This window comes from Coccidioides posadasii, chromosome 1, assembly GCF_018416015.2.
Source record: "Coccidioides posadasii str. Silveira chromosome 1, complete sequence".
NCBI classification, from domain to species: domain Eukaryota; kingdom Fungi; phylum Ascomycota; class Eurotiomycetes; order Onygenales; family Onygenaceae; genus Coccidioides; species Coccidioides posadasii.
Window position 1 is genome coordinate 4,583,857 of NC_089407.1, and position 13,393 is coordinate 4,597,249.

The window sequence follows — 13,393 nt, forward strand, 5'->3', positions numbered from 1 at the left end:
AACAAAAGAAAGAAAGAAAAAGAAAAGGAGAGATCTTCTTAGGACCAGGATCATTTTACAATTACTTCTCCAGGCTCCGTTCGTGGTGAATCGAGATCGATCACAAGACTGCAGGCACAATCTCCACCCCCATGTCCGATCGCGGGAAATGAACGCGACAGAAAGAAAGGTGGGTTTCTCTGTTCTGGAAGGCTTCTTCGTCCCCTTCCTCTGCCCAGGGATGAGACGGCCAGCTAGTTAGTTACAGTTCGACAGGATCATCCCGTGCAGCACACAGAGCAGCAGAGAATCCACCGATCGAGAAGCCATGCGGCCGGTGTACGAAGCATGTACGGAGTATAGTTTGATGTACTGGACACATACGTAGTACGTTAAAAAAATAAAAAAATAAAAAAAGGATAATTAACACCCGCTCTGCTGCCAGCCCTACCGTGATGGCCGCTTGCCGGGAAGAACATCCATCCGCCACTGCTGTCAAAGACACTGCTGCTCCTCAGATTATTATCTCTGTCATCTTTCCAAACCCCGAACACTTTTTGCCACCCGCTGATCCTGTCCCCCCCGGGGGGGGGGGGGGGGGGGGGGGAGAAGAGGGAAGTGAAGAGTAGAAAGGAGAAAAAAAAAGGCCCGATTCCCTCAGCCGGACAGCGGGGGGTTATTAATAGCAGTTGGTCGCCGCCCAAGTCTGGGATCGCAAAACTTCTCACACTCGCAGCCCCTACGCTACTGTTTCAGCCAGGCCGGAAGCAGCCTGACGCCAGGGGCAGCGTGGCGGACTTGGCGCCAAAACCAGAGATCCGCCGCTGAAACAATCCCCATCCGCAGCAACCAGCGTCAATCGTCTATCGCTCCCCCTTGTCGGCGAGCATGAACCGCTCCCAAACACTGTCCAGCAGCAATGCGGTTGGCAAATCAATGACTAACTAGCTCACTCACTCACTTACTCACTGACTGACTGACTGGCTGAACCGCTCAACCAGGACCAGCTCCGCAGAGTTGGCAATCCTTTGAATCCTGAGGTATAATCAGCCAAGTCAATAAACCGCAGATGCACAACCCTCACTCTGAAGATCCAATTGTCAAGGATTGAGACATGACGTCGATGGATCACCGGGAGGGGGGAAAAAAAAAGAAAAGAAAAGAAAAGGGAAAGTCAAAAAAGGCCGAATGAGAGCAACGGCAATCAATGCTGAACCTGGCACCCTGGACACTTGCAGAACATGCCAACCGATTTTCCGAGCAAATTAGACATGCAGCTCCTCTAACTTCCACATTTGTTCCAGATGATCACCCACACTCTTCTTCTCTTCTTCTGCTTCTTCTTCTTCTTTTTCTTTTTTTTTTTTTTTTTTTTAAAAACCCAGGCCACCTGCTACGTAGCCACATGTGCAATGCCTGTATTGGGGTTTGTCCTCAACATCCCACATGTTTCCCCCCTCTCTCATGACCACCAGGGGAACATCCATGTCTGGACACACATCCTGTGCATCCGTCTGGAGAAGCCCGCGCGACTCACGGCAGACTCATCATCCACGTGGCACCTCTGCAGAACCTGCAACAATGCACATGTTGGGGGAATTCTCCGGCCTGCAGTGCTCAGAGCATCCTGTTTTGTACGGCTTTGGAATGGGATGGTTACCCCCGTTTCTGGTCGGAAACCAACTGTCTCGCACGTGAACACTTCCTCCAGCTGAGACACTCTCTAACATCACGCATATGTAGCATGTCCCATACGGATACGGAGTGCAGAGTTGCCAACCAAATGGTAAATTGGGCCATGCTGAGATACCCAACTCTTTCTTCTTCAGACCCCCTGTTTCTTCCTATCCTCTGCACAGCCCTGTTTGCTTGGCTTTTTACGGACAATCGTCATTATCAAAAATGGAGGGAAAAAGAAAAAGAAATAAAAATAAAAAAATAAAAGCATACAACTGCAGATCAGCTTACACAGCATCACCCTTTTCGACAATGCAAAATCCCTGCAAGAGAGCATAACATCTTTTTTGTGTATGTATATTTCTGTTGTACATGATCCGGTCTGCAGTCTGTGACACGTTTGCTTCGTGACAACCCTTTTTGAGGTCATGTAGATGCAATTGCCAAGGTTCTTGCTGAGAGCGAACCGAATGCACTTTTTGTCCTTTCGTATAGCGTTCGATCTCAGATCGAGGACTTCTTTTTCTCTCGTTCTTTGCTTGGCGCTCGGGATTGCCAGTCGACGGTGCCGGGCGGAAAGCCAGCAGCAGCGACGAGCTACATAGCCGAGAGAGCCAGATTTTCCCCGCATCCGAAATACCCAAAGACTGCAGATGTATCAACGGTACATACCATCTCGCACAAGGTGCGCAAGACTTTTGACTGTCATTTTGTATATGTTCTGTGTGTACAGAGTACTCTGTACATATGATTTTAATTTGACTTCCGGCCTATGATTGCTGGTTACTAGAAAACAGTCAATCGCTCATTGCGGTCAATACAGACAAGTAGTCCCGTAGAGACATCTTCAACGTTCCTTGAGACAAATCCCCCTGTTCCTGTCGCCTGCAAGATACCCCATGTCCCAAATGGCACCATCCCAGTCCCTTCAAGCTGCCCTCTCCAGCGTCCAAGAGGCATTCGTCAAACAAAACCCCCAATCCAACCAGGCCCACAAGGAAGCTTGTAGATACTTCCCTGGCGGCAACACACGCTCTGTGCTCTATACCACCCCGTTCCCACTGAGCTTCCAGTCGGGGCACGGCAGCACCCTCACCTCTGTCGATGGGGACACATACACCGATTTCCTGGGCGAGTACAGCGCCGGTATATTCGGCCACTCGAACCCGCAGATCGCAGAGGCGCTCGCAGGCGTCCTGTCTCGCGGATGGAACTTTGGGGGCGTGAACTCACACGAGGCCATCCTCGCGCGCAAGGTCTGCGAGCGTTTCAATATTGAAATGGTCCGTTTCACGAACTCGGGCACGGAGGCAAACATGATGGCCCTGGCCGCCGCACTGGCCTTCTCCGCCAGGAAGCATCCCGGGTGTCCGGAGCCCAAATCCATCGTGGTCTTCAGCAACGCCTACCACGGCAGCACCCTCTCCTTTCCAAACACCCTCGTGGACGAGATCCGTCGCGGCCACGATGTATCTCACCTCACGCCCAACCTGCCCCACAACTTCCTCATCGCGCCCTGGAACAACCCTGCCGAGACCACCGAGCTCCTAGCCACTCGGCCCCGGGGCTCCATCGCCGCGATCCTCGTCGAACCCCTCCAGGGCGCCGGCGGCTGCCGTCCGGCATCAGCGCAGTTCCTCAAGACCCTCCGAGCGCTAGCAGACCAGAAATCCGCCCTGCTCATCGTCGACGAGGTGATGACCTCCCGCCTCGCCCCCGGTGGGCTCGCCCAAGAATGGGCCCTCAGGCCCGACCTGATCACCCTGGGCAAATGGATCGGCGGGGGTATGAGCTTCGGCGCGTTCGGCGGACGCAGAGACGTACTGCAGCTCTTCGACCCGCGGACGACGAAGGTTCCGCTCGGCCACGCGGGTACGTTCAACAATAACGTGCTCAGCATGGCGGCGGGCTGCGCCGGGCTGGACGTCTACTCCGCCCAACGTGTCGCGCGGCTGAACGAGCTCGGATCGACGCTGAAAGCGAGACTGCACGCCCTCCTGGCTGATGCATCGCTGTGCGAGCCTCCTGCCAACCGCACCGACAACGATGACGATGACGATGATGATGATGATTATGCGCAAAGATATCCCCTAGAAACAGATTCCAACAGCGACAGCAACGACGTACCTCCCACACCACCCCCAGGACGGATGTACATCTCCGGCTACGGCAGCGTCCTCAGCATCCGTTTCTCGGGCCCCGACGCCACCACCTGCCACCAGCTGTTCTTCCACCACATGCTCGAAGAGAAGATCTACCTCGCTGCGCGCGGCTACATGGCGCTATCGCTCGAATTAAGTCGCGCAGACATCGAGCATTTCATCGCCGCCGTGCAAAGATTCGTGACCAAGTACGCTGCTCTGTTATTAAAGGATGAATAAGAAATAGAAAAATAATAAAAAAAAAAAAAAAAAAAAAAAAAAAAAAGGAATAGAAAAAGAGAAAAAGGAACTTTACACGGCCTCAATCTCCACTAGTCGATGGATCAAAATAAGTAGTTTAATGCCGTCGAAGTAGTAGAAGAAGGATGTAATGAATAGATGCATGCAGGCATGTTTGCTTGTTTGTATGTATATATAATGAAGCTCTACTACTTCGTACTGCTTAATGTATTTACGTCTTCGCAAAGCAAAAAAGCATCCCGAAGAGGAGAAAAAAGAAAAGAAGGACACACAGGCCACAAAACCAAAAAGAACTAAGAGCCTAATGAAAAAGCGCTGGGCGTACATTGTCATTTCCAAAACACAAGAGGAAAAGGGAAAAAAACACCAACCATGCTGCTAGGCAGGACGCCCTCAATGAGTCCAACTGCGTGGCCCTAGTCCTTGCGAGAAAGAACAAGGAAAGAGAGAAAGAAAAAAGCACCGGCAAATGTGGTAACGGCAGCATGGGGAGTATGCTTGAAGGAAATGATAAAAGGAGGGAGGCTCCAAAAAGAAAAACGGAGGGTTATATATGTACGTAGAAGCGCAGAAACAGAGCCAAAAGAAAAGAAAAGAAGAGAAAAGTAAAATAAGGATAGGAACTGCCAAACACAGCATAATTTCCAAGGAGCTGCTCGCTCGCTCTCCCTTGGATTCACACTCCATGGACAAGGGGAGGATGTTCCGAAAATGCATCTTGGTAACAACGAAAATCGCCCAAAAGGTTGAGATAGTCAAAGCATCTTATGCTTGTCATGGGGGCTCTCTTTGAGGGAAAAACAGGGAGGAAAAAAAAAAAAAGATTCATAACTCGCTAAAGTTGCAACGCATGGTTTTGTCATAACAATGGGCCAAAAAAAAAAAAAAAAAAAAAAAAAAAAAAAGGAAGGGGTAATTTAATTCGATCTCCCGAAGTTTCGAATAGGCCGTCGTCGCCAAAAGGATATAACTGTGCATGTATGTGCCGGACTCTAATCGAGCAATTTTAACCCGCATTGGCAACACTGCCCCCGTCCAGCGTACGTCGTAGGCTCAGCCGCCTCGTTCCAAAGCTATTAGTCCGCGGCCGGAGTTGCTGCATGCTGCTGAAGTGTGACGCCGTCCTGGTGGTGGGTGTCGTCGCCGTGGCAGTTAGCGGCGAGCTCACCGTTTCGCCTTGATCAGGAGCTCCTGCACCTGCTGCCCCTCCTCCTCCTCCTCCTCCTCGCTCGGCCTGATGCGTCAGGCCGGTGTTTATGACCGAGCTGCCGTATCTGCGGTAGCCAGGCTGAATGTTGAGGTGACTTGTCGTGGAGAGGTGGGATCCCGTTGAGAGGAAGGTTCGGCGAAGGGGTATTCCGGATTGATTGGATGGAGTGTTTCGAACCTGGATAGTGCGTTGAGGGGGTAATTGCTGGTCTTGATGCGTCTGCTGGTCATGCGAGGGGCTAAATTCGCGAGAGGATCGGTGGATGAGGGAATGTCGAGGTTTCGGCTCGGGGATATCCGTGAATACTCGTGATGATAGGGTACGGCTCACTATCGACGACTTATCGTGCGTGTCTTCCTCATCCTGCCGTCTGTTGCGCAAGGTGGCTGTTGTTGACGAGCGCCCGATTCGGCTGACGGGCGTTGATGGCTTTAAAGTAACCTGGGAATCAGAGGCTTCCTGCGAGCTTCGCACCGTAGAACCGGTAGTGGAAAGGTTGAGCATGCTTGAACGACGCCCTTCCAACCGGCTGCTCGTCAGCGTTCGTCCTAGAGAGCCAGCTTGCCGTCCAACGTCCTCTGGCTCATGACTTGCACTTCGCCGAAAATTGGTCGTAGTGGTGGTATTGGGTGTGGTGTCGGCACCATTCACTTGTGGCACGCTGGAGGTCGCATCTCTGCTTCCGGGGCGGTTCTTCGACGCCGCGATCAATTTTTGATCAGCCAATGCGATACAAAGCTCGGTGAGGCTTCGACACATGCTGTCGACTTTTCTCTTGAACTGCCGGTCAGAGCCGGTAGCCGTGCCAACCACAGACATGGTGCTGGCCAATTGCTGGGCGTTCGAGCCAAACATGGAGGAAAGGGTCAAAGCATCGTTCGCGGTGGCCTCGAGCGCAGAATAGATCTCCGGGCTCACCGCCGGCTTCACTTTGGTCAGTCCGGTGCGGAGCAGCGTTTGCATCTGAGCATCGGCCGTCGCGGCGTCACCGGAATTGTTGGGAGACGCACTGGTCCTTCGCCCATGTTTTGGAGAGGACGAAATCGTGGTGACGGTGGTGGTGGCGGTCCGCGGCCTCTCGCCCGATACCGATGACATAGCAGCGGCTGAAGACGTGGGGAGTTTCCCGGTCAGCTCTAACTTCCGGATCCTTGACTTCAGGTCGTCCAATTCATCCCAGACTGTGGAAGGCGCAGTCGTTGACAGTGTCGATTCAGTACCGTCGTATCGCGATCGCTCGACGTCCAGTTTGGCTGGATCTGTGCCGTCGGAGTTGGATAGCGCGCGGTAGCCTCTTCCACCTGGGATGTTTGACTGTCGGTGAGCTCGCAGCTGAAAGGTATCCTGAGCTGAACCACGCCGCTCACTTGGGCGTTGCTGCGGTGGCTCCGGCGACAATTCACGGGTTGTGCTGCGACCAAATCTGCTCCGGGGCAGTCCAATTGTCGATCGGGCGGTGGATCCAAGGTACTTAAGACGACTCGAGTCATCCAGAGGATGGGAAGATGCGGCAGATCTAGGGATGCCGGTGGTGTGGCCGTTGAGCGGAGATACATCCTGGGAATCGTATAAGTTTCGATCGGGAGGGGGCGTATCTTCTTTCGTTCGTAATCGCGAAGACAGGCCAGTGAGCCCAAATTTCGACTAGAGAGTAAATTAGCCAAATATAGGAAGAGGAAGAAGAAGAAAATAAATAAAATAAATAAATATAAACATGAGGACTGACGGGAGTGCTGGAGAGGGGGGAGGAAAAGAAACAAAAAACGTCTGGCTTACTCTCTGTCGCTCTGAACCCCTTGCCGAGTCACGGCGGCTCGACGAGGATTTTGCAATGTTCAAGAAGACATCTTCGTTTTTCTGTCTGCTATCATCGGAGTCCTTGGAACTCGCATCGGCATTGGTGTCAAGTCTCGCGGTAAGGTCATCATCATCATCATCACCATCATCATTGTCGCCGTCGTTGGGGCTCTCGTTCGCCTGCGAGGCGAGCGTGCTCCTGGGCCGATCGCTCTGGTAAGACGAATAGACGGTCCGGGTCGGGAGCGACGACCGTTTCAGGATCGAAGTGGGCGACTGTTCGGGTCTCATGCCGACATCGACGGAGGTGGAGGCGGAGGAACTATTCAGTTTGGAGCCAGAATCTCGAGTGGAGGAGGAGGAGGAGGCCAGGCCAAAGGATCGGGATCTGTCGGGATACTCGAGAGATGATGACAGCGTGGTGTGTCGTTCCTGGGCAAGACTGCGTTGGGTGCTTAGCGCAGGAGGCGGCCCGGACGCGGTTTCAATGCCCAGGCTGCTCCGAGACGCCGGGGCGCGCTTCTGATACGACGTTCGGGAGTCGATCGTAGACGGCGGACGGAGGCTCTCGGACGGGGAGACGGTGGACGATGCGGCGCTGGGGAGGGTTCCGGGCGACAGGGGCGAGTTGAAGTGGGCGGCGGAGGACGACTGGGACTGCAGATCCAGGTCACGGGCGGCCCGGGGGGTCTGCAGGAGTAGCTTTGGGATGGAAGAGGAGGAGGAGAAGAACGAGGAAGAGGCGGTGTTGGACGTGGAGAAGAAGAAAGAGGAAGAGGTGGTGGTGTTGGACGTGGATGTGGAGGAGGAGGACACAACCCCTGCTCGGGCACCCGACTTGAGGGCGGCGACCTTGCGAGGCGAGAAGCTGGCGAGCGCCGGGTTGGAGAAGCTCTCGGAGCTGAGGGGAGAGGCTGGGTTGAACTGGAGGGAGGCGGGTTTGTGTCTGTGTGTTGGGGACGCGAAGTCGACGGAGCGGCGGTCTCTGACGAAGGGTCCTGGGGGATGATGATGATGATGATGATGTCTGGCCGACGGGTCAGTCTGGCTGCGACTGCGAGAGCATGTCCGGATGGCGGTGTTGGTGGTGGTGGTGGTGGTGGTGGTGTTGTTGTTGTTGTTCTTGTTCTTCTTCTGGGGTGGCGAGGGCAGAGTGGTGACGGCGGAGGCCGCGTCCAGGCGCATGACGATTTGGGGGGTTTTTTTGTTTTTTTTTTTTTTTTGCGATCCGTGATGCGAGCGATGAAAGTTGTTGCAGATCCAAAAGGCACGAAGCAGAAGTGTATGACGCTGGCTGGTTCAGCAGCAGCACGGCCTAGACCCCGTCATGCCTCGTATGTGTTAAGTTGCCAGCAGAACCCCCTCGCTCAGTCAATCCCGCACAAACAACCTCTCTCGCTCTCAGAGAACTAAGAAATAGATAGAAATAGAAATAGAGAGAGAGGAATAACTATAGAGAGAGAAGTAGAGAGAGAGAGATGCTTTGAGAGACGGAATTGACTTTCAAACAGGCGGGCTGCGGTGGCCGGCTGTGATTGGGAGGCCCTGATCCATCGTCCAGCCCTTCAATCTCGCTATGTATGGCCAACTAAGAGAAGACAAACTCGAACTTACCGGCTGGAAGAAGAAGACTTCTTTGCTGGTGGTTAATTCTGCGGTGGAAATGTTGTCTTACTTTACAGTCTATATCAGCATTCTCCTGGAATTCCTTTCTTTATTTTTTTTGTTTTTTCTCTCTCTCTCTCAAGGCTGGAAGCGCCTTTTAGTTCATATTCTGCCGGTTCACTGCAGAAAGGGGAAAAAAAATAAAATAAAATAAAATAAAATAAAATAAGAAGAAAGAGAGAAGTATTTAACCAAACATTTTCTCCTCAAAGAACACACATCAAAGCGACGACGAAGCGGCACAGTCCAAACACCAGCACGGCTTGACATCCCTTTATGCCTCTTTGTCTTTCCTCGTTCCTCTGCATGCTTCATTCACCTTGAGAGACTATGCTTCACCTTGAGAGACTACTATTTGTTTAGACAGGCCAACGGGGGTCTGGATATTGATCTGCTTTGGTTGTCTGAAGTCTCACGACAGAATAAACAACAGAAACACCGCCCCCCCAAACCGTGGCAGGCTTCTCAAAGCAAACCCATTCGATGCTTGCACAATAGCAATTTAAGAGGGAAAAAAAAAAAAAAAAAAAAAAAAAAAAAAAAAAAAAAAAAAGGGCAACAAAAAGCCAGCCGCCTGGTTAGATATTTTTGTTCACTTCACTGATAACCTACACTCTCTGGCTCCCGCGAGAGTTTGTGGCTGATCTCGTTCTGGTCTTAGAAAGACTTGGACTTGCATCTTGTCTTTTTTTTTTTTTTTTTTTTAAATTCTTATTTGATATATTATCTTCCTTGTCTAGGTTCATAGATTCTTATTTGGTATATTATCTTCCTTGTCTAGGTTCATAGCGATCTAAGATAGTAGCAGACACTCACCAGGAGTACATAACCAGCCCAAGTAGTCAACTTAACTAGATCATGATTCCTTCTGTCGATCCTTCAGGTCTCCACGCTCCCTGACCGTCTGTGCCATCCCCTTTCCCGCCTCCGTCCCCAGAGCGTCAAAGCCCCTGACGACCCCTTCCCGGTCGCCCTTGCTCATCTCCTGGCTCATCTTGAACTTGCCCTGCAGCCGATCGACCTTGATCTCGATCCCGATGATGCCCTTCCTCAGTATCTCAACGTACGGCGTCGGCGCGTCCGCCACCTCCCACGCCGCCGGCCGTCCGCCTTCCCCCGTGTAGCCCATGATCGACGACTCGGTCAGCCGCGTCAGATCCTCGACCTGTCTCTGCAGGAAAGCGTTCGTCTCCTCTGCCTTGGAGTCGCAGAACACCTTGATCTTGCCGTACGCCTGCACCGCCGAGTAGTTCCACGTCGGAACCACCTTTCCGGACACCGGCTTGGTCTCCGTGTAGAACTTCGGGGTCACGTAGTGGTGGTGCGGCCCGTTGAACAGCACCAGCACCTCGTCCGGCAGCTCCAGCCCATCGTGGCCTTGCTCCTTCCTGGCCGCAAGGGCCTCCATCAGCACCTTCGCCTGCGGGTTCTGCCTCGCGATGTGGCCGCGAAGTGTGCCATTCGACGGGGCGCCGCCGTCCTCCGTCTCCGGGACGTCGATGACGAACGGGATGTGGCTCGACTGGATGAGCGGGTGGAGCGGTGACTGGATCGCGGTCGTCAGTATGCCCAGCGGGTTCTCGCGGACGAGCTGCTGGAGCACCGCGATGTTCTCCTCTGCGTGGACCGCTCGAAGATGCATTTTGGCGCAAAAAACAAAATAAAATAAATAAACTTTAATGCAAACAACAATCTCAATCAACAGAGATGCCCTGGAGATGGTTTCCGAGTCGATGTCGAGCCTGAAAGCGCCATCCTTCGCGATGTTTATATCGTCGCCGGCTTATCATCGCGGTCAATCTGATTGGGCACCCCACACCGAAGCTGTCAGTCTCTGGCCTCGGATGAAGCGCCTTTGTAAAACCAAAAAAAAAAAAAATGCGAAAAAAGGAAGGAAAAGAAAAATGCGAAACATCTGGAAATTTAGGCGAGCGAGCGATCCCCCGCTCTCGCGCCTTGCCAGCGGACACGGCGAATCGGACCCGTCTTTGGAATCATTACTGTATATGTGGGTTGACTCAAGGCACTGGGGCCGGGATGGATGTTGAGCAAATCTCGATTTCGCCTTGGCGTGGGTGACTCCTCCGCTTACCCGGGGGCGGAGAAGCTATCCGTGCACTTTGGCCCTCTGAAAGAACTATGGCGGGATCAGGCGACGCATAGCCGGAGCGCCTACAATTATACGATGTGGGCTCCAATGCGTTGATATGGACCCGCGCCGATTTCCAGCTTGCCCGAGAGGGCTTTTCTTTTCGTCAAAAACCGCGGTTCGCGGTGCACGGTTCACGCCACTCGCAAAGCACATACAAGCAAGACGGACAAGGGCGTTTCAAAAACCTCCCCCCCGATTGCCGAGCCTGGAAGCATCTCAACCATTGAATTTACATGCTACCTGTTGCCGGGCAAGGTCAAGGCCACGAAAGGCTCGCAACGGAATAGTTGGGATAAAAAGAACTGGCACTGGATTGTGACCATCATATTCAGCAATGATCGACTCCCTCAAACGGGGTAAGGCTTCCGGTTTCTTTCAATGGCGAGACCTTTGGTCACAAACCCGAATCTCATTGAAACTTCGGCTGTGTGCATGTGTAGGGGATTCTCGACGTGACAACTCCCGTGGCCGTTTGACACCAAAGCCAAACGCCAGTGTGAACGATAACAAAAAACACTGGGCCTTGCTAGAGCTCTACCAGACCCTGAGAATGAAAGTAATGATTTGACTCATCATTCACCCCATGTTTCCCGAGGCGGAGACCTTCCCGCATCCGCAAGAATCCAGACACCCTGACCCGAGCACGCATTTTGTGCCAAAATGATTCCAGGCAGGCCTTGTCCAGCCGTCAAACCGTCGTCGTAATCGCTGAAAATTGGCATGCACTGGAAACTAATCCCCCACCCAAATCAACTTGCGTCTCTGAAAAGATTGCTCTGACATTGGAGATCCCCCCCCCCCCCCCCAAAGAAAAGGCCCGACGTGAAAGACATAAAAGCGCAACTTGAATATACAACCAGGCGTATATTATAGCTCTGAAGGCAACATGATTCCCGAGAGCTTTAAGGGTGTCAACTGAACTCGGAACAACTATCAGCGTCCTCCAAGAAAATATAACCGGGTCTCTGTTAAGATGTGCCGGCGCTGAAGAAGCAAATCAGGTCGCAGCGAACCTCTCTCCGCTAATATTGACGATAGCATTCGTACCGAGTGTCCCACAAAATAAGGCACAAGGGGAAGGTGTTAGAAGATGTATATATATGTGGGCTATTGACACTGCTAACCACACATTACCGGCGCTGTCCAGCAGTGGAGACACTCATTCCGAGTTTGCTTGCCTGATTTTTCTTTGGGATGGTTTCTAACGATTGAAGTCCGAACCAACTAGCATCAAAGCTCCCAGGATCAAATAGCTGAACCACCCTCGTAAGCCTTTTGGCTCCCCGTTGGGTTCAGAAAGGCCTCTTGGAGAATCCGGAACGTCTCCTCCTGCGCATTACCGGATAAGGAATACAATCTCGCCTTCACCGAGACTATCGAATAGTATTTCCTGTCGAGGATGATGTGGCATGTCAAGGTTCTAGCGGGCCCAGCTGGAACAGCTGTGTGAGCATCCAAGCAGCCTAGATCGAGGCTGTATATAATTAGGACAATCAATTGCACTATGGGCACGGTGACTTGGTCTTGCATGGATGATACCGATCATGTGCACAAGGAGTCACAGTATAGTCTTTATTAAAAAAATAAAAATAAAATGATGGCAGAACCGGGCGCAAATATCCCTCAAATTGAACAAAGCTGTCGTCGAGGAAAGATATTACCATCGCATAGACGTACATTTAGGTGTGGCAGAAGCAAGGAGTGCATCCATCCGTTCCATCCTCTCACGCAAGCAATATAAATATCAAGGTAGGGCACGTAGTTCCAGTTACTCCGATTGGTCTTCGCTTGGATAAGAATCATGGCCAGTCAAGAATTGACTATTTGATGCTAACAGTGCGCAAGGGCCTCTCTTACCAATGAGCTTGGTGAAGGCTAAACAAGCATCCCTGGAGGCGCCCAGGGTGACCAGACACGATCACAAAATTTGTAAGCAGGTCGCGAACCAGCGAAGAGCTTAGCCCGACTCTCCAGTTGCTTGTCCGGCCTGGTCTGCTGGCTTTTTTTGGTTCAGTAGCCTTCCATGCCGTTTCCTGAGGGGTTTCATTTCGGATGGTCAGCGGGGGTGTTTTGGCTGCGCGGGTCCCAGGCGGGGTGGATGCAGTGGACAATATCAATGCGGAGCGAAAATACGAACTTGAGGCCAAGGACACCTAACTAGTTATCGGAAGGGATCATGGCCAACTTGAAGATTTCCCCAAGGTTGAAGAGGCAATTGTCCATGACCGCCAGCCATCGATCGTCCCCACAAGCAACAATTGGTATCCGGAAGGTGGGTGGTATGCATAATGTTTGCAAAAATGACGAGTTCAGAAAAAGGCCTAGATGATGATCTAAATGCATTAATGCCCATCTCAAGCCGAATCCAAGGAAGATCCTAACAGGCCTGCGGAGGTGCTACACGGCCTGAGAGCAGTCAATGGGCAGAATAGGTGTGTATTATCAGAAGATGTCTGCGAGGGCGGGCAGCTTCAGTCAGACGGAATGATGCAGCCTCCTCCCTGCACTGGA

At 52.2% G+C, this 13,393-nt stretch overlaps 4 protein-coding genes across 4 annotated transcripts; 2 read left to right on the top strand and 2 right to left on the bottom strand.

Moving 5' to 3' along the window:
• Positions 1-2,564: 2,564 nt before the first annotated feature.
• On the top strand, positions 2,565-4,037 carry D8B26_001271 (uncharacterized protein; the record flags this gene model as incomplete). The annotated part of the gene is made up of 1 exon (XM_003065288.2): positions 2,565-4,037. The coding sequence occupies one exon, from the start codon at positions 2,565-2,567 to the stop codon at positions 4,035-4,037; it is 1,473 nt and encodes a 490-aa protein (XP_003065334.2).
• A 1,027-nt stretch (positions 4,038-5,064) lies between these two features.
• Positions 5,065-8,466, bottom strand: D8B26_001272 (uncharacterized protein; the record flags this gene model as incomplete). The annotated part of the gene is made up of 2 exons (XM_003065289.2): positions 7,045-8,466; positions 5,065-6,912 (listed from the first exon to the last, which is right to left on the bottom strand). Exons 1-2 carry the CDS (start codon positions 8,248-8,250, stop codon positions 5,065-5,067), a joined length of 3,054 nt encoding a protein of 1,017 aa, XP_003065335.2. The 5' UTR covers positions 8,251-8,466.
• A 1,120-nt stretch (positions 8,467-9,586) lies between these two features.
• Positions 9,587-10,372, bottom strand: D8B26_001273 (uncharacterized protein; the record flags this gene model as incomplete). The annotated part of the gene is made up of 1 exon (XM_003065290.2): positions 9,587-10,372. The coding sequence occupies one exon, from the start codon at positions 10,370-10,372 to the stop codon at positions 9,587-9,589; it is 786 nt and encodes a 261-aa protein (XP_003065336.2).
• A 37-nt stretch (positions 10,373-10,409) lies between these two features.
• Positions 10,410-10,778, top strand: D8B26_001274 (uncharacterized protein; the record flags this gene model as incomplete). The annotated part of the gene is made up of 1 exon (XM_066123494.1): positions 10,410-10,778. One exon carries the CDS (start codon positions 10,410-10,412, stop codon positions 10,776-10,778), a length of 369 nt encoding a protein of 122 aa, XP_065979568.1.
• Positions 10,779-13,393: the final 2,615 nt, after the last annotated feature.